The sequence below is a fragment of the Melitaea cinxia genome, chromosome 16 (genome assembly GCF_905220565.1).
Source record: "Melitaea cinxia chromosome 16, ilMelCinx1.1, whole genome shotgun sequence".
NCBI classification, from domain to species: domain Eukaryota; kingdom Metazoa; phylum Arthropoda; class Insecta; order Lepidoptera; family Nymphalidae; genus Melitaea; species Melitaea cinxia.
In genome coordinates, this window is record NC_059409.1 from 11,709,225 (window position 1) to 11,728,469 (window position 19,245).

At 32.9% G+C, this 19,245-nt stretch overlaps 2 protein-coding genes across 2 annotated transcripts; one reads left to right on the forward strand and one right to left on the reverse strand.

Moving 5' to 3' along the window:
• The first annotated feature begins 1,349 nt into the window (after positions 1-1,349).
• On the forward strand, positions 1,350-8,365 carry LOC123660940 (neprilysin-4). The gene is given in 15 exon segments (XM_045595960.1): positions 1,350-1,489; positions 1,770-1,866; positions 1,952-2,046; positions 2,122-2,243; positions 2,581-2,764; positions 2,970-3,245; positions 3,952-4,145; positions 4,390-4,683; positions 4,774-4,971; positions 5,315-5,651; positions 5,754-5,802; positions 5,895-5,962; positions 6,120-6,254; positions 6,702-6,862; positions 7,488-8,365. Coding segments are annotated over 14 exon segments (2,361 nt in total). The 5' UTR covers positions 1,350-1,489; positions 1,770-1,792; the 3' UTR covers positions 7,662-8,365.
• LOC123660941 (tetra-peptide repeat homeobox protein 1-like) lies at positions 8,362-19,237 on the reverse strand. The gene is made up of 2 exons (XM_045595961.1): positions 19,229-19,237; positions 8,362-9,674 (listed from the first exon to the last, which is right to left on the reverse strand). Exons 1-2 carry the CDS (start codon positions 19,235-19,237, stop codon positions 8,454-8,456), a joined length of 1,230 nt encoding a protein of 409 aa, XP_045451917.1. The 3' UTR covers positions 8,362-8,453.
• Positions 19,238-19,245: the final 8 nt, after the last annotated feature.

Sequence of the window (19,245 nt, forward strand, 5' to 3'; positions counted from 1 at the left end):
ACATCAGATTTGACATTATTTTTATTTTCATGTAACTAGCAAATAGATATATTCTATTTTGAAATATGATATCACAAAATTTTGAACTCCTCCCCACCCCTTGTCACATAATGTCACATTTCATCGACCCTCCCTCTGTTCTCTGTCTGGTTGGCTCAAAAGGTGAAGCAGCCCAATTGAAGAGTGAAGCACCTTCTGAAGATTAAAACCAAATAATACTGCTCTCAATTAGTGTAGTAATGGTTGGTGCCTTTGGTATAATATGTTAAGTTAAAATAGAGCTCCAGGAGAGATACACTGTGTTTTCTAGAGTCGGCAATGAAATCTTTATCCTCCCAGTTTTGCAGTTGCTAGGCATTTCTCTGTAAATTGGGAAACTTTAAGCCTATTTTTGTCTCGTCAGTTATACTAGTAAGTTTTTTTTTTAATATGTATTATATATTTTTTAAATTATTATCATCAGGCAAACTTAAAAAACATGCGAACCACTACGTAGATGTGAAGTTTAATTGTATTAAATGTTATTTAGTCAGTTTTAAACAAGAGTCTCTGAGTAAAATTAATGTGAAAATAAGCAATAGTTTTTTTAAGTGTACTATTTAATTAAAGAGTGGATTCCTCTGATATTGTCACTAACAAAAAAACACATATTTTAAATATTAAAAGTATTTTTTTTTAATAATTGTGAGATTGAGCTTGACTGTTTTTTGATATGCGGGGGAGTGTTTTTTAAATATTACATAATCGCTTTTGCTGTAATAAACTTTATTTTAACGGATATTCTACAAATGATAAATTAGGTGATTATCTTTTTGGTACAAATTTTAAAACTTACTATATCAGCCTGAGACAGTGAGTTGCATAGTTTACAAAAAATTACCCAGGTTACAATCAACGGCTGGTGGGATGATCTTGCATCGAGAGTTCAGAATCATTCATACCAGACAAATAAACACTTAGAATTCGATGATATCCAGCATAGACTACGTGTAATGCCCAGTCATTGTGACCCTTGCCCCAACCCAATCATTTGACAAGACAAGACAAGAAAATTATTTAGTGATTGATAATATTAATTAATATATAATATATAGGTATTTTATTATTAATAATTTTTCACTCTGGTTTCCCTTTAAAATGCATAAATCTTTGGCCTTTTACTAAAGATTGATAATAATTCCATAGAACAAGATCCTAAAATGGCAAGATCATATGTCTTTTCATGAAAACAAAAAAAAAATACGGAAGCACTCCACTATGGGTAAAAATATTAAGCTGTAATGAAAAGTCGGTTACGGTGGCTTTGACAAATGTGTGTCAGTACTTCCTTTATCTACATAAGCACCTACGGGTAGATTGAACTATGCTTTAATGGAAATGGAACTTTTGGTGCGAGTGCCACAGCTTCAATTGTCTCTGCAATTCATATGAAATTATGGTGTTATGAAATAATTAGAAATATTATATTTTGAGTAATATAAATTTTGGGGTTGTTACACCAAAGAGAATAATAGTCGTAGATTTGATAGACTATTTCAGATCATTATAGTTTATAGTTATAATTTTCAAACTTATTTGTGGAAACGCAGTCTATACCGTATTACTGTAAAAATACATGTAAACGATGTGGGTTAGCATTACGAAGAACTTATGCTAGAATTGTGATAAAATACTAAAAGTAATGTTTTACATACTCCTTTTTAATATTATTATTATAAATTTATATTATTTAATAGATACAATTTAATAATGTTATTTGTCTTCTTTAGGTGCAGCTAGTGCTAATTCTGTAATGCCTCCTCTTAAAAATGGAAGTGATCTTCGGGAATCCGGATATTTAATAGACGTTGGCTCCAGAACATCTAGGTTAATAATGCAAAATTTTCATTCAAATATATGAAATGCTACTTTTTTTTTTCGTCAATTACCTATTTATGTTTTGGTATTTCAGATTCAGAAGAAAACATAAAAATAAAATTATACCTCTACTTTCATTGATTTTCTTGATTCTCCTTATAAGTATAGCTATAGCAATGACTATTTTATGTGAGTAATTTATTCCATAATATTATTTTGTTGTAAATATTTGACAAAATATAATTCTGAAAAATTTATTTGTAGACGTAAAACAAAAACACAAAAAACCTATAGCTGTATGTCTTACTAAAGAATGTCTCAGATCAGCCGCTAATCTTGCATTGTCAATGGACTTGAATGCTCATCCCTGTGAAGATTTTTATCAGGTACTATTATTTAGACATGATCATAGGTAACATATATTTAAAGCATTTCGTTAATTCAGTAAAGTTTATGTTAAAATTTATTTTTTAATACAATTCGGACAAGCAGTCTATTAAGATCCTGAAGCGCAGTCTCTTTTTTATTTATTATCTAATTTTCTTAGTTAAAAAATGTAAGTAAATTTTCATATTATAATTTTCATTTATCAAAACTAGTACTGATTATCATATCATCATCTGGTTAAATAATAAAATAAAAATTCACTGATTAACATGCTCTTGAATGTTAATATTACCCAGTAGTATAGGTTGTCTGAAAATAATTCTCATGTTTTAACAGCACGTTTGCGGAAATTGGGCTAGGGAGCATCCTCGACCAGACGCATTCCAGTCATTTGATTGGTTTAGAGACAAACAAAATAAGGTTTATGCAACAGTACGTGATTTCTTAAATACCAACACCACAAATCAACCCCTGCCTGTAAAACAGGCGAAGGATTTGTACGCTGCATGTATGGACACAGGTGACGCTAAATAGAATAATACGCTAAAAAGAATTGCAGTCATTAAATTTACTTTAGAATGCTAGAACGTACAAAATTGTCTTTTTGCTTATGTTCACACACAGGTTCTGACCTAAGTCCTCTAATTATTACTAAAAGTGTTATGAAACTATTTAAGAAAACGTTTACTAAGAATTATTTTCAAGAGATTATTGTTTGTTTTCAGTCACATTAGACAAACGAGGATTAAAACCAATTTTAAAACAATTAGAATTGTTGCATTTACCTGCATATCCTACCTATATAAATATAACAGATGATACTGACTACGGAGCATATGATTTTGATTGGTTAGAGGCGGTAATAAAAATTAAAGTTCATTTAGGGATGGATGTCTTGATTGGTTTTGATATTTTTACTGATCCCAAAAACTCGTCAATTTATAAACTTGTAATGGGATCTCCGGAAACAACTAACCCTTTTCCAAGGTAAAACAATCAAAGTTATTCTAATTATACCATACGCTTCAGCCTATAATATCCCACTACTGGGCATAGTCCTCTTTCCCCAAATAGGAGAATGATCAGAGCTTAATCCACCACGCTGCACAAATGCGGGTTGGCGGATATATTCCCCACTACGAGTAACGATCGCTATCAGGTGTGCATGATAACCACTGGGACCGACGGCTTAACGTGCTCTCCGAGGCACGGTGGGGAGACCCACAAGGACTGCACCAACACCCAGACCACGGCAAACATCTGTATGGCCAATCTGTTTGTCGTGTGCGGGGATCGAACCCGCAACCGCTAGCGCAACAGTTACAATCCATGGCTGTAACCATTGCGCTTGCACTTCCGCCTCCCAATAGCAATATACTACTTTTTAATGTTTTTTGGTTTGTTATTATATAATTACAGTAAATTGCAGTTACTGTAATTATAATTGCAGTGAAGTTTTTATTTTATTTTGTTAAATGAAATAAATAAGAAACTTCTAAATAGAAGTCTAACTATTTATTTAAGATTAGTAAAGTAAGTATTTAGAAATGAAAGGTACTTAAATATTATTTTTTATTTTATTTTACAGTATGCGGAATAGGCAAAAACGTCACGCTGGTCGAAGAAGTTTGATAAAAGAAAAGATTCAGAGATCTTACAAAGATATTTTTTATTATGATAAACTCGATAATACGAACAGTGCTAAAGACTTCAGAAGTGCAGAAGATAAAGACGACGATGAAACGATTACTCATATTTACAAACTGTTTTATGCTGAACTTATCAAACTATTTGTCATCGAAGCCTCTCCAAAAAGTTCCAATCTCACCGAATTATATTTAGATCAAAACGTTTTCTTGGCTGCAAATGATTATTACAATTTTAGTAATGATATGTATGAGGTTAGAAATCTTTTGGATTAAATTTAAATACATAAATTTAAAATTTATTCAGTTAGTTAATTAACAGAGCTAATAGTAGATAATCTTAAATTATTTACCAATCTCCCATTATTAAGTTTTAGTAGATTTATACAAGTATAAAAATCCAGATAAAATAAGTTTATTTTATTTATTTCTTTAGTAAATAAAAATTAAATGTGTATATTATTGAAAAATAAAAGTAATACGACAAATTATGTTTTAGCTAGAAGCTGACAACGATACTTTAAGCGAAGAGGAAGAGTATCTAAATGTTCCGGAATATACCGTTTATGAAATTCAAACACACACAGATATGATAGTCAAAGATAATAACGGAACAGCTATTCCTATTTGGAAAAGATACGTAGAAGGTGTATTCAATATCAGTGATGTAAAACTTGATTTTAATACTGACAAAATTCTTGTTTCGGACCCTGATTTGAAATACATGTCACTTATGGCTGCTTATTTGTCGAAGGCTTCTCCCGTTCTGATAGAACTCTACGTTTGGATTAAGGTTTTTAAGTTTTGTCTAACTGCGTGGTTGCGTAAACAATCGTTAATATTTTTAAGTAAAAAGTATCAAATCTTTGACTTGAATCCTTAGGTGGTGGAAGTTATGGCAGCTCATACTACTACTGAGTTACGTATCCTTTTCCAAAAATCATACGAGGCACTGGAGTCCCGCAGTTCGTACACACCTACTCGAACCCAGCAATGTGCAAGTGCAGTTAATGAAATGCTCGGCTTAGCTGTTTCATATGCCATTGCTGATACTCGCTTCTTCTTTAATACTAAGCCCAAAGTAATTTTTTCTTTAATTTATCATTTTCCGTAATTATGACAAGTTGTATACCAAAAACCCGTCTCAATTACCAGTCATTCATTATTTATTTTTTAGTATAATATTTAGAATATCTTAAGAAAAATGTTACAATGTTGTTTCCTTTATAGACGGGTTGTCTGTAAGAAATCACTGCCAGTGATAAGACCGCCTTTGCACTTTATTCAGTATGTTTTTTTTTCTCTTCTTTTTAAAAATAAATAAATAAAAATGATTTTCAAATATATAGATAAATGCGACTTTATTTACAAAATTAAAAAAAAATGTATTAACAGTTTGTTTGTAATATCAAATAACGTTTTAGATTGAACTTATGTTAAATGAACTGAAAAATGCACTTGCCCACCTCGTTGGTCAAGCAAAATGGATGGATGACGATACAAAATTAGCCACATATCAAAAAATCATACAAATGAAAACGCTAGTAGGATTTCCCGAGTGGTTACTCGATGCTGAAAAATTAAAACAATATTACCAGGGAATCGAAGTGGATCCCAAGACACATTTAGAAAATTTAATAAATATAATTCAAGTAAAGATAAAGAAAGCTTTAAACAAATTTCGCATTGGTAACAATGGGACATGGGCAACAGATCCCACTGAAGTTAATGCTTACCATACTTTTCAAGAAAATACAATAAGTAGGTAACAATACGTGATTCGTATTTTTATTGTTTTGTGATTTGTTTCTATTAAATTAAAAATGTATGGCTAATTACTGTGCTTCGAATTTATGGACGCAGCGGTACCTTTAGTGATGTTGCAATATCCATTCTTTGACTTAGGACTCGAGTATGTAGATTTATTCATATATTTTGATTTCAAAGTACATACATTTGTATCTTAACTTAGCTAAAAATATATATCTCTAATTTTCTTTTTAGTTCGCTAAACTACGGCTCGCTGGGCACAATTCTTGGACACGAAATAACACATGGATTTGACAATTTTGGTAAGACATTAAACTGACTTAAACCTAGTTTTAAATTAAATGTAATTAAGAAATCATAATATGATATTTCTCAATATTGCCAACACAACAAGCAATAACATTTCACTGGTGTTTGTTATATATAATATTTTCCTTTATAAATATATTAATTTAACAGGTCGCTTGTTTGACAAAAATGGAAATTTGCTGCCGTGGTGGACAAATGAGACAATAAACGCGTTTGTCAATAAGACGCAATGTTTTGTTGATCAATATTCATCCTATTTTGTTTCTGAATTAGGGGAACATGTAAGTTTTTATATATAACTATCGACATCTATATATTACGCAAAGCAAAAAGTTTGTACCCCTGTTTACGAAAATTGCGTGGACGGAGGAGTATGAAATTTCTCACACTTATAGTTTATATAGAGAAGGAGTGCTGAATGGTAATATTTTTTTAAAATTATCACTTATTGTATGTATTTGACACACACACGCAATTATAGTCTTTTTTTTTTTTTGATTGTCAGTCTGTAGTAGTCATATTGATTTTTTAAAGGTTCTTTATTTTATAATTTTCTTGTTTTCTTTAATTTTAATTTTTAATTATAGCCGAATTTCGACTTCTGGGCGACCAGTAGTATATTTAAATGTGCGTATATGCTTCATATATCAAGATTTTTCCATCTGAATTGTTATAGAAAACAAGTTATATATATGACATTAACTCTAAAAATTTCTGTATAATTTTAGGTAGATGGTAAAAAGACTCTAGGAGAAAACATAGCGGATAACGGTGGACTTCGAGAGGCATTAGCAGCTCTCAAAGAGCATCTTCGAAAGAAGGGCCCTGAACCAAAGTTGCCTGGCTTTGAACATTTGTCATCAGAACAGCTCTTTTTCTTATCTTTTGGAAATGTATGTATGTCGATTTTGATATTTTAACTATCTTGATATATATATTTCTTCTGTGCATACTGCGTGCGTTTGTCATTGAACTCCTCCTAAACAGCTGAATCGATTTGGTTAAAATTTTGTACGTATATATTTATGGGTTCATGGATGTTTGAAAGTACAATTGGCCCCAGTTGGTGGCGCAGTTATCGATATGTCAGCCATCAAATTTGGTAGCTATATTCCGGGCATGACAACGTCTGCTGGGTCCGCTAATTGTATATAAATACACAAAACCGTGCTTTAATCTTACAAGCGCGGTAAAAAAATCAAACATTAAATATATCAAAATACCATAATTCGATACTATCAAAAAATACCCTGGGTGTTAAAAAATAAAACGATCATTTCATGTCTAATTTAACAATTTTGCTTTAAATTTATATAGGGTTTATGAATAAAATTTGGTTTATTTATTGTTTATGTTTTAGCACTTAATACACGACTCACAAAAACAAACAATAATGGCGAAGAACAATTAAAATATCTACGATATAAAATATTATGAGATTTTCAGATTGGGCTACGTTACTTCCGAAATTAGCAGATACAAATAAATTATATCTCTTTTACACAAGTTCGTTTTCAGTTATGGTGCGGTATTTCGACCAAGGAAACACTGAAATCAGATCTTAAAGACGAGCACTCTCCGCAACAGTTCCGAGCTCGGGGTGCATTACAGAACAATGCTGACTTTGCGAAAATTTGGAAATGTCCAGTAGGATCTCCCATGAACCCAAGCAAAAAATGTATCATTTTTTAGAACGTTCATTAATTTTTAATTTTGTTGTGATGACAGGACATGCTGTAAGACAACTGTATTGTTGTCTTTTTTAAACATTGTCTCATTAAAATAAATTTAGCAATCATTTCATAGCTTCGTTTAAATGCTATTCCAATTCACAAGGGATTCTTATACGTCGTTTTCTTAAAATTTTTTAAAAAAGAGGCACAAAATTTGTCGTGAAACGTTACTTTTTGATGTTGTGTTGATTTGTTGACGTTGAATGACTTTTTATTAGTTGGTCATCATTTCATTTTTAAGCAAGTTTGTGTTGGAGCTCTATATTTTAAATGAAATAATTAAAAAATGTGTTAAAAAGACATTCATTTTATTAAACAATGAGAAGACAATAATAAAATAAGCAATATAATGCATAATTATATTTGTATAATATAATAAGTAGTTCCTATTTTAGATAAATATGACAAAGCACCGTATTTTTTGTAATTAATCTTATCGTATATCGTATATGAATTAAATAATATACTTTCTGTTAAAATAAATAATTATATAGTCTCATTGTGAAAACAAACCCAGTATTATTAAATATTAACTAAGTGGGTGATATACAGCTTGAAATTCTAGAAGCTAAATTAAAAAAATAATTTATTAACACTTGTAAATAGTTTGGGAGGACAATTTGTTTTTATATTGATAGAAAAATAAAAAATTTCAAAAGCATAGTTTGAAAATTTTATTAATTTATATCTGGTATTAATAATCATTATAAATGGACTTGTACATTGTAAGGGTTCTTATGAAGAATTTATATTAGTGGCTACTGATGATTTTAGAGTATCCACCTAGATCGCCGTGACCGTAGCCAGATGAAGATAAACCGTAGCCAGATGAGGAGATACCGTAGCCAGATGAGGAGATACCGTAGCCAGATGAGGAGATACCGTAGCCAGGTGAGGAGATACCGTAACCTCCGGAAGAAATGAGACCATTGGAATAGCCACCACCGTATGACAAACCGCTAGAGATCGGGATACTAGAAACAGACGCGATATTCTTCTCAACAACCACAGGTTGCGGCACTGCCACTGGCCTGTCGACAACGACTGGGTGAGGGACCGCTACTGGCCTGTCCACAACCACTGGGTGAGGAACGGCAACAGGCCTGTCAACGTGCACTGGAACATGTACTTTTACTGGACGGTCAATGTAGACGGGACGGTCTACTGCAACTTGTTTTTCGACCGTCACTGGGTATGGTACAGGTACTGATACCGGAACCTTAACCGGGTAGGGTACCTTCTTTTCATAGTACACAGGAACCTGTCTAGTAATTTCAACAGGCACTTTATGGATGACTGGTACTGGTCGGTCGACTGGTACAGGCACTGGAACCCTGACTGGATAGGGCACTTGACGGTCTACTGGTACTGGAACAGGCACTTGAACTGGGACTTGGACATCTCTAGTAATTGTTCTTGTAATAAATCTTGGTACTTCTTGACGAAGAATTACAGGATTTGGTTGAACGGAAACGGAAGTTTGAACTTGTGGTGCTACAGCAACAGCAGGGGCAGCAGCTACAGCAACAGCAGGGGCCGCGGCTGCAACTGCCGGGGCAGCTCCGACTGCCACTCCAGCACTACCCAGTCCTATTCCAGCACTACCCAGTCCTATTCCAGAACCAATTCCAATGGCTGAACCTCCGCCAATACCATATCCCGATGACAATCCTGAACCAATGCCGATTCCTTGAGACAGTCCAGAACCGTAACTGATTCCGTGAGAGAGTCCAGAACCGTAACTTATTCCGTGAGAGAGTCCAGAACCGTAACTTATCCCGTGAGAAAGTCCAGAACCGAGACTGATTCCGTGCGATAATCCTGATGATATATATCCATGACCTGAGGAGATAATTCCTCTCTTAGCGGGCTTTCCTGCAGGCTCGTCTTTAATTCCGTTCTCAAGAAGTTCTGACACTTTAGCTTTAGATTCAACCTCCTTGGCTGATAAGCTGCCAGCTATAAGCAGTATCTGTAAAAAAGATGAGGTGCAATTACTGAAGATAAATAAACAATAAAGTTTATTTTGTTATATTGGCCGTTTATTTTTTAATTTGTTGTAAGTAAATAACAACAGTCATTTTTCCCGCCAATAAAAATTCTCCAATGCTCTACAACAAGGTGCTTTTGACATTTTTTCTATCGATCTTAAAAAAAATATTCTAGCACGCCTTTTGTGTAAGCTTAACCATATTCCCTGTGTACAACGGTGACTTAAAAAAAATGACTACTAAAATTATTTTATAAATAAAATATTTTATTTATACAATTTTTTTAATAATATCTTTTCTGATACGTAAAATATTTTCTACTAACGGAATCATGCGATTTGATTAGCGATGCCGTAATTTACCACTTAGAAATTTAATATAGGTAAAGTTATGTTTATGTTTATGTTATGCTGTGTGGTTACGCCATCAAAGAATATAGCCACCCCCTCTCTTCCCGTGGGTGTCGTAAAAGGCGACTAAGGGATAACACAGTTCCACTACCACCTTGGAACTTATAAAGCCGACCGATGGTGGGATAACCATCCAACTGTTGGCTTTGTAGAAACACACAGACCAAAGACGGGCAGCAGTGTCTTCGGTGCGACAAAACCAACCCGCCTGCCCAGCGTGGTGACTAGGGCAAAACACATGAGTTCATGCCATTTTTGGCGTGAACTTGTGAAGGCCTATGTCCAGTAGTGGACTGCAAAAGGCTGCTGTGATGAAAGTTATGTTAGGTAGGTATGTTAGGTAGATATTCGTGCTTTTACAGAAAATAGTAAGACTCCCTGGGTTAAACTTTCTGTCCTATATAATAATATCATCCCTATTCTCTATATAAAATTCGAATTTCGAAAATGCCCTTTTTGGTGCGTTTTGCGTTTAAAAAAGCAACGTGTAAATTATACATTTCTGTATTTTTGATTAGACGGCTTGCTGTCTTGCGTATTGTCATTTCTATTATTTTTTCAGCCATTATTTAATAATATTTAATGTTCTAGATGCATTTAAAGGTAAAAAGTTATCAAAATCAGTCCATTGTATTGGATTTTGTACATTTTAAACAAATCTTGTCTTTTTATATGTAGTATACTATACATTTTCTAGATTGTAACTATGCCCTTAAAGTGCTATGCAGTAGTGTAGATCAATGTCTACCTTCGCCAGGTCAAGGTAATGAACGGCTTACTGATAACGTACGTACAAATGCGGTATCATAAGTACCGTATAAGTATTATAAGGTAAGTTTGGTGGATTGTTAAATACTACATGAATACATATGAGTACGACGAAACTTGGTTTTTCTATAAAAAACCAGATTTAATGAGTTATGAGTATAAGAATATTGTCAAATGTAATAAACGTCAACATGTATTTATTGAGTAAATATGTGTAAGATTTTTTTTTCTTATTTAATTTAAAATTATTTATTTATCTGAGTTTACAATCAACCAGTATAAAACAATCGTAAAATATTTTTTGTATGCGAAGATAGTTTTAAAAAACGCATTAACGCGAAAAAAACTTACGGGCACATCTAGCTAGTAAACTTTTTTAAGATTATTAAGTAGCTACTTACAAATCATACACGTTAAGCAAAAATTTTTTTTTTTTTTTAAACTTCAAGTATTTATCAATAACACGCAGTTAAAACTTTTTTATTTTAACCATTGTAACTTTTAACGATTTTTTTCTTAATAAGTGTAGCTAACACCAGAAGTATTCAAATTTAATAGAGGACAATTTAAAGGCAGTAATTTACCTTGTATTTAAAATTTTATGCGTACCTATATAAATTCAGATAAATTTTTGATTTCACTTATTTATTTATTTTTACATTTCATTTTCTTATAATTCGTATAGTATCAAACTGTAAACGGTTTTTTGTTAAACACGGTCCTCTTAAAAAGCTTATCAAAATATTATGAAGACTTTATTAAGATAAAATCGTGTTTGACGATAGTATGACGAAAAAAAAACTAATATTTTTAACCAACTTCCAAAAAAGCTGGGGGTTGTCAATTCGATTGTTTTTTTTTTTTTTTTTTTTAATGTATGTTTTAGCTCGGAGCTTTTGACTGGGTGGACCGATTTCGATTTTTTTTTTTGATCGAGAAGTGTTGCGTGTCATTTGGTCCCGTTTAATTTAAATTGAGATCTAACAAGTATGTGAGCTATATCTAATAATTGGTATTTACTTGACTACTTTTTTGTCAAACTACGTTGTGTTATACCGCGTAACTTTTTACTGGGTATACCAATTTTAGCAATTCTTGTTTTAATCAAATCTGATGTTCATCTTGTGGTCCCACTTAAATTTGGTCGAGATCTAATTACTACTTTTTGAGTAATCTTTGATAACGCCTATTCACTTGACTATCGTAAATTGTCGATGTAATCGAAGTCAGTTTATAAAAATGTAATACAGAACTCCCTTATAAATCAAAGCTTTAATTTCAATGTATATTAAAATAATTAAGACAGCTAAGCAACAAGTCCATTTCAAAATTCATCTCAATTTAAATTCCAGTCTCTCATACACGGAAGCAAAAACTGCAACTATATAGCTCGACGCATGTTCTAGATAAGTCACGACGGTATTGCCTAGGACTTTAACTCAAAATTACGTATTGCGCAAATATCGCACGGTAAAAGGCATTATATATATTATATATGTTTAAACGATATACACATTTACGGCTATTTCCTGTAATCAATTTCGTCTTAAAGGTACATTTTCTTTTGGTTCACAACTTGGTGTTTTAATAATTAAGCTCCATAATATATAATGGAGGTAACAGTATTTACAGAATTTGTAGAAACACTAGAATATTTATATATTTGTAAAAGTTATTAATTTCAACGAATGCGTGAATTTCTTTATTGACACTTATACTAGGTACTTTTTCCACAAGGTTTTCTGAATCACTATTTTCAATTTTTTATTCAATGATAAAACACTCTGTACATACTTGGTTGGTATTGACGTATATTAAACATCATTTCTTTATGTGCTTTTGATGTTTTAAAAATGAATCTATTTCAAGTCGAGCAAATCCGTGAACTAAAACTTAAGTACTCTACGTAACATTCCTTAAGTTGAATAATTTGCTTTTTAATGCATCCTGCGCCCTGTCAAGGAAGTGACGTAACTAAACCTGCAGCCATTGCTTCATTGGAACAGAATTAAATTTTAATTTTTACTACATACATCGGAGCCTAATACATCACGCTGTCCCACTGCGGGTTGGCGGATATTTTTTTTCCCTTTACGAGTAACATCACTATCTGGTATATGTGACAACAAGCGGATCTAACAGCTTTTCGTACTCTCCAAAGCACAATGGGGAGTCTCACAAGGACAGACAATTAAGCATCACTACACCAGAGCAGCCCAATGTATAAGTATTCAAATTATTTACATGGTTGTTTACCACTACTATAATATATTAAAAAGCTAGTAATTTTTGTAAACACGATATTGTCGGAATTTACAGGTTTACACTTTGAAAGTCTTCCTATGTTACAAAAGAAAGCTGTTTTACAACCTATTATGCTATCACGCTGCAATTATATGGAAGTTTGTAAATCCCATCTAATTAAATATATAATAGTTATGATTTTATTAAGAAAAAGGAAATAAAATAAAATGTAAACTTTTCCAAATATTAATTTGTTATGGATGTGTACAGTTAGTGAGGTAGGGCAGAGTTTTACTCAAATAGGGCATAGCAGGAAATATCCTGCTCAAAATCTGGAGTAGTCTGGACCTTACAGAAGATCACAGCTGGATACTGCTGTCAAGCAGTGTTGTGTTTCTGTGGTAAGGTTCTGAAACCAGAGCTCCTGGGAAGGATTGACAAAAATGCACTAACTATACAGTAACAATTGAGAAATAAACTTTCGCTTCTTTATTCTTATGTATTGCATGATAAATAGTAAAAAATAAACCGATAACGGATCGTAACGCGTTTTAATGCGATAACTTGGACTATTGATTCAATGATGTCGGAAGAGTCACGGACTATTAGGAAAACAAATAGTCTAGAATTGGAGTTAAAATTTTCTAATCAAAACGCATAATTCATATGTAAATTTAGCGTATTCTGTGCGCTTAAAAATTTTGTTAAATAAAATTATAGTGAGAGTCAAAAACGAGTTATCACATACATTTTTCAAGTAATATCTGTTTCTCTGACAAAAAATCTAATTAACTGAAAATGTTCTTACTATATGATCATCATTACAGTCTATACAGTCCACTGCTGGACATAGGCCTTCACAGGTTTACGCCAAAAATAACGTGAACTCATGTGTTTTGCCCATAGTCACCACGCTGGGCAAGCGGGTTGGTGACCGCAGTACTGGCTTTGTCGCACCGAAGACGCTGCTGCCCATCTTCGGCCTGTGTATTTCAAAGCCAGAGCAGTTGGATGGTTATCCCGCCATCGGTCGGCTTCTTAAGTTCCAAGGTGGTTGTGGAACCTTGTTATCCCTTAGTCGCCTCTTACGACACCCACTACTACTACATGATACTACTATATGATAATAAGACTTAAATATTGGTGATGAGATTTTTAATCAAGGGTATAATTTTAGTTTGTAAAGTCTAATTTTTGGAACAAAATAATCGATATACAAAATACTATCCACAAGTAGAAATATACACTATTTCTTAGTGTCATAGTTTATATTTTATTTCCGTAATACTAAAGATTCAACCACTGTTTTCCGACGCCACTAAGCAAAAAAAAAATAGGTCCAGCAAAATGGATTTGGGTCAGATATTGTATATTTTTTTTTATTTTTATTTTTTAATGTTTTTTCCTTAATATTGACGCAGTTCTTTGCCTTATGAACCTACTTGCAAAGTAAACTAACTTACTAGGCATAACTTTGTAGCGTGAAAACGCAGGAGAAGGGAAGTTTATAATAATTACAAATAAATAAAAATTGTTGTTATTATATGAATTAATACTTCATGGCCTGAATATATAACTATAAGTGGACAGAAAGGCACGATTGCCGTGGCCTACTTCAAAGAAAACTTGATAACCAATAATTGATATTTTTTTCTAAGTTATTGATAAAATTATTTGCCTATTTTGTTTTCTTGCATTTTTTTTACTCTGGTTTTAAGATCATTCTAGAATCCCGATTGATGTATATGGGAAAAAAGATGAAAGCAAAAAAACACTAAATTAGCTACGGTAATGTAATCTCATCGAAATAGGTTCTTTACTTTACAGATAAAATATATTTATAAGGAAAATTCAGTAAGTTGTGGTTGTCATACGAATGACTCCGTGTCTCTACTAGTCTTGCCTGTAGTAGTGAAAATGTCCGAAAAATTAAACGAAATTTTCTAGAATTTTTACCCGCCATTATTGACTCGAAAAGCCAAATAATTAAAAACAAATGACATATCAGAAAAAAATATATAAATAAATATACTTTAATCCCGTATGATATAAATAACCAAATTTATATCATCATCATCATCATCATCATTCCAGCCTATTACAGTCTACTGCTAGACATAGGCCTCCACAAGTTGTGACATGGGCAATGTTGCCCATAGTCACCACGCTGGGCAGGCGGGCTGGTGACCGCAGGGCTGGTTTTCTCGCACCTAAGACGCTGCTGCCCGTCTTCGGCCTGTGTGTTTCAAAGCCAGCGGTTGAATGGTTATCCCGCCATCGGTCGGCTTCTTCAGTTCCAAGGTGGTAGTGAAACCTTGTTATCCCTTAGTCGCCTCTTACGACACCCACGGGAAGAGAGGGGGTGGCTATATTCTTTGGTGCCGTAGCCACACAGCACAAATTTATATATCATATATAAAAAATTGTATTTATTAAATGAAAAATAAAACGTACCATAAAAAATTGAATGAATGCCATTTTGAAAAAAAAATATAGCAAACTCCTTTATTTCCTCTCACAAACTCACATTACTTTTTGACAGATTATATATAAAACGATCGACCGATCGATGTGCAAACTTGTGTCAGTCTAATTTCCTAGCACCGCGTACTGCTTTATATAGCACATGTTCAAACATATGCATCCAAAACGACTTTTCAATATCTCATCGTCAAAGGGTGGGCTACCAAATATTGTCATACAAATATAATTCTTATTTTTAAAGTAATAAGATTTCCTACCAATTAAATCATATGCCTCGATTCAAGTCAGAAACATCTTGGTAATAGTAAGTTAATTATACAGGCTAGTTGTCGTAAGTAAAAGGGTTTTTTTTTTTATTTGACATCGTTCATGTTGCGATGAGATTTAGTCAATTAAACTTTTTAAGGTACAGATTTGCTTACAGTTAATACTACTGTTATATATGTGGATTGGTGAATTGGAGTGGAGCATCAATCAGGAATCCATGCCCAAAAGTTTCCCAAAATATTGAATCTCAATCACAAAACCTAGTCTAATGTAACGTAAATTCCAAAAATATTAATTTTAAGTTTGCCGCTCTTTTAAAAAACGAGTTTGCATTATACCACACGACTGAAGTATTTTTGTTAAACGGTTTTATTTAGCTCACCCCGTTTGTTTTATTTTTTATTATTTATTATTCTTGGGTCAAATTTAGTAATTCAAATTTCACCCTCTTCCTGTCAACCGATTAATCTGAAATTTTGTATACACTTTGGATTTTGGTGACAATACAATTATGTTTATTCATTATCATTATAAATTCAAGATGGCCGCCGCTACAAAATGGCGGATAATTTATGTTTTATTAATCCCATCAATATGGGTATCAAATGAAAGGGCTCAACAAGCAGAATACAATATACTATAAAAAATTGAAATCCAAGATGGCGGCCGCTACAAAATGGCGGATAACGTAGGTTTTTATCAATCCCATCAATATGGGTATCAAATGAAAGGGCTCAACAAGCAGAATACAATATACTATAAAAAATTGAAATACAAGATGGCGGCCGCTACAAAATGGCGGATAACGTAGGTTTTATCGATCCCATCAATATGGATATCAAATGAAAGTGCTCAACCAGTATAATCAATGTACTATATAAAATTAAAATCCAAGATGGCGGCCTCTACAAAATGGCGGATAACTTAGGTTTTATCAATCCCATCAACATGGGTATCAGATGAAAGGTCTCAACAAGTAGAATACAATTTACTATGCAAAATTGAAATCTAAGCTGGCCGCCGCTATCAAATGTCTAATAACAATTTTTTATCAATCCCACCAATATGGGTATCAAATAAAAGGGCTTGACAAGAAGAATACAGTGCACTATACAACCTCAATATTTAAGATGGGCCTTGCAATAATGAAGCACTAAATGAATTAAACAGAATGCGAAATAAAAACTAAAAACTAGAAAATAAAAATAGGTAAAAAAACTTTTTAAGTTAAACGGTTTTATGTTAAACATACATTGCAATGTTTAAGATAAATGTACTAAAAACCAAAAAATAATAAAATAGATACAGTCGTGGGAATTATAAACATATGCATAGACTAGACTAAAATAAAACCGTGGGGCACGTCAATTGTCTACAATCGTTGATTAAAATGTTTGTTTTGTAATGTTACACTATAATTAGGCAGTTGTTCAACCGACAAAGATGGACGTGTGATAAGTAGGGCTAGAATGTGGAAACAAGCTAGCAAGCTCGATTATAAGCGAGTTTATCTATACAGATAAATAAATTTGGGGTGTGTTTGTAGTATTTAAATACTCTTTTTACTAAATGGATACACATTACATATGCCAAAATAACATTTTTTTCTCTGTCTGTCTGTCGGTTCGTTCTGATTATTCTTTGGAACGGCTGGACCGATTTTGACGGGACTTTAACTGGCAGATAACTGATGTAATAAGGAGTAACTTAGGCTACTTTTATTTTAGAAATTTATTTATTTTATAACTCTGCGAACAGAACAATAACTTTTTGGCTTAATTCCACGCGGACGAAGTCGCGGGCACAGCTACTACCCAATAAAACAATATCGAATTTGGGAAGGGTAAGAATAGCTTGCATAGTAGAAATCGTGCTAATTTTCGTTTTAATTAATTCGATAGCTTTGGCATAATACGCAACTAAGATACACTAATTGCGTTTGCTCACAAACGAAAAAAAAACCGACTTCAATTACAAGTCAAGTAAATAGGTACGTGTTATCAAAGATCACTCAAAAAGTTGTAATCAGATCTTGATGAAACTTAAACATGACCACGTGATAATGATCTTTTAAAAATCGTTACACGTAGTAAAAAGTCATGCGGTATAATACAACGTAGGTCGACGAAAAAATAGTCAAGTAAAAACGCATTATGAGATATAACTCGATAATTGTGTTTGTGCAAACGAAAAAAAAACGGCTTCAATTATAACGTCAAGTAATACAACGTAGGTAGACAAAAAAATAGCCAAGTAAATACGCATTATCAAAGATTACTCCAAAAGTTGTAATCAGATCTCGATGAAATTAAATGTGACTACATGATAATCGGCTTTTGATTAAATTAAAAATCATTAAAATCGGTACACCCAGTAAAAAGCTATGCGGATTTTCGAGATTTTCCCTCGATTTCTCTGGGATGCCATCATCAGATTCTGATTTCCTTATTATGGTACCAAACTAGGGATATCTCCTTTCCAACAAAAAAAATAAATTATCAAAATCGGTTCATAAACGACGGAGTTATCCCCGAACATACATAAAAATATATATATATATACGGTCGAATTGAGTAACCTCCTCCTTTTTTTGAAGTGGGGTAAAAACTACTTATTAGACCTCAAATACATTTAAAGGGACCAAATGACACGCACCACCTTTCGTTTATTATTTTTTTATCGAAATCGACCCACCATATACCATAATCGGTGTAACATATATAAAAAAATAGCATTCGAATTGAAAACCTTCTACTTTTTTGGAAGTCGGTTAAAAAGACAGACATTTCTTCATGTTTGTGGCAGGTATTTCAAAATTATTTTTTGAAATTAATTATTTATATGAATCAGTACTTAGTTATCAAGATTTATTGTTTACACTAATGTAGTTAAGTTAGTTTTAATGATAATTATAACTAACCGGTGTACCGTGTGTTTAATATTATAAAACATGCTAAACAATAAATTAGAATCGCTTTTTATATTAAAATGATTTAAAATATATGATAAATACCTTATGATATGGAGCAATCCATACTCGTAAACTCCAACATCGAAATATTACGCTACGCTTTAGCCATATCCGAATATCCCACTCCTGGGCATAAGCCTCTTTCCCTATGTAGGAGAAGGATCAGAGCTTAATTCACCACGCTGCTCCAATGCGAGGAGTAACGATCGCTATCAGGTGTACATGATAATAACCGGACCGACGCGCGACAGCTTAACGTGCTCTCCCAGAGACCTACAAGGATTGCACAAACACCCAGACCACGGCAAACATCTGTTTTAGGCCAAACACAAAATAATATTTGTCATGTGCGGGTATCGAACCCGCAACCGCCAGCGCAACAGCCACAAACCAGTGCCATTATCGAAT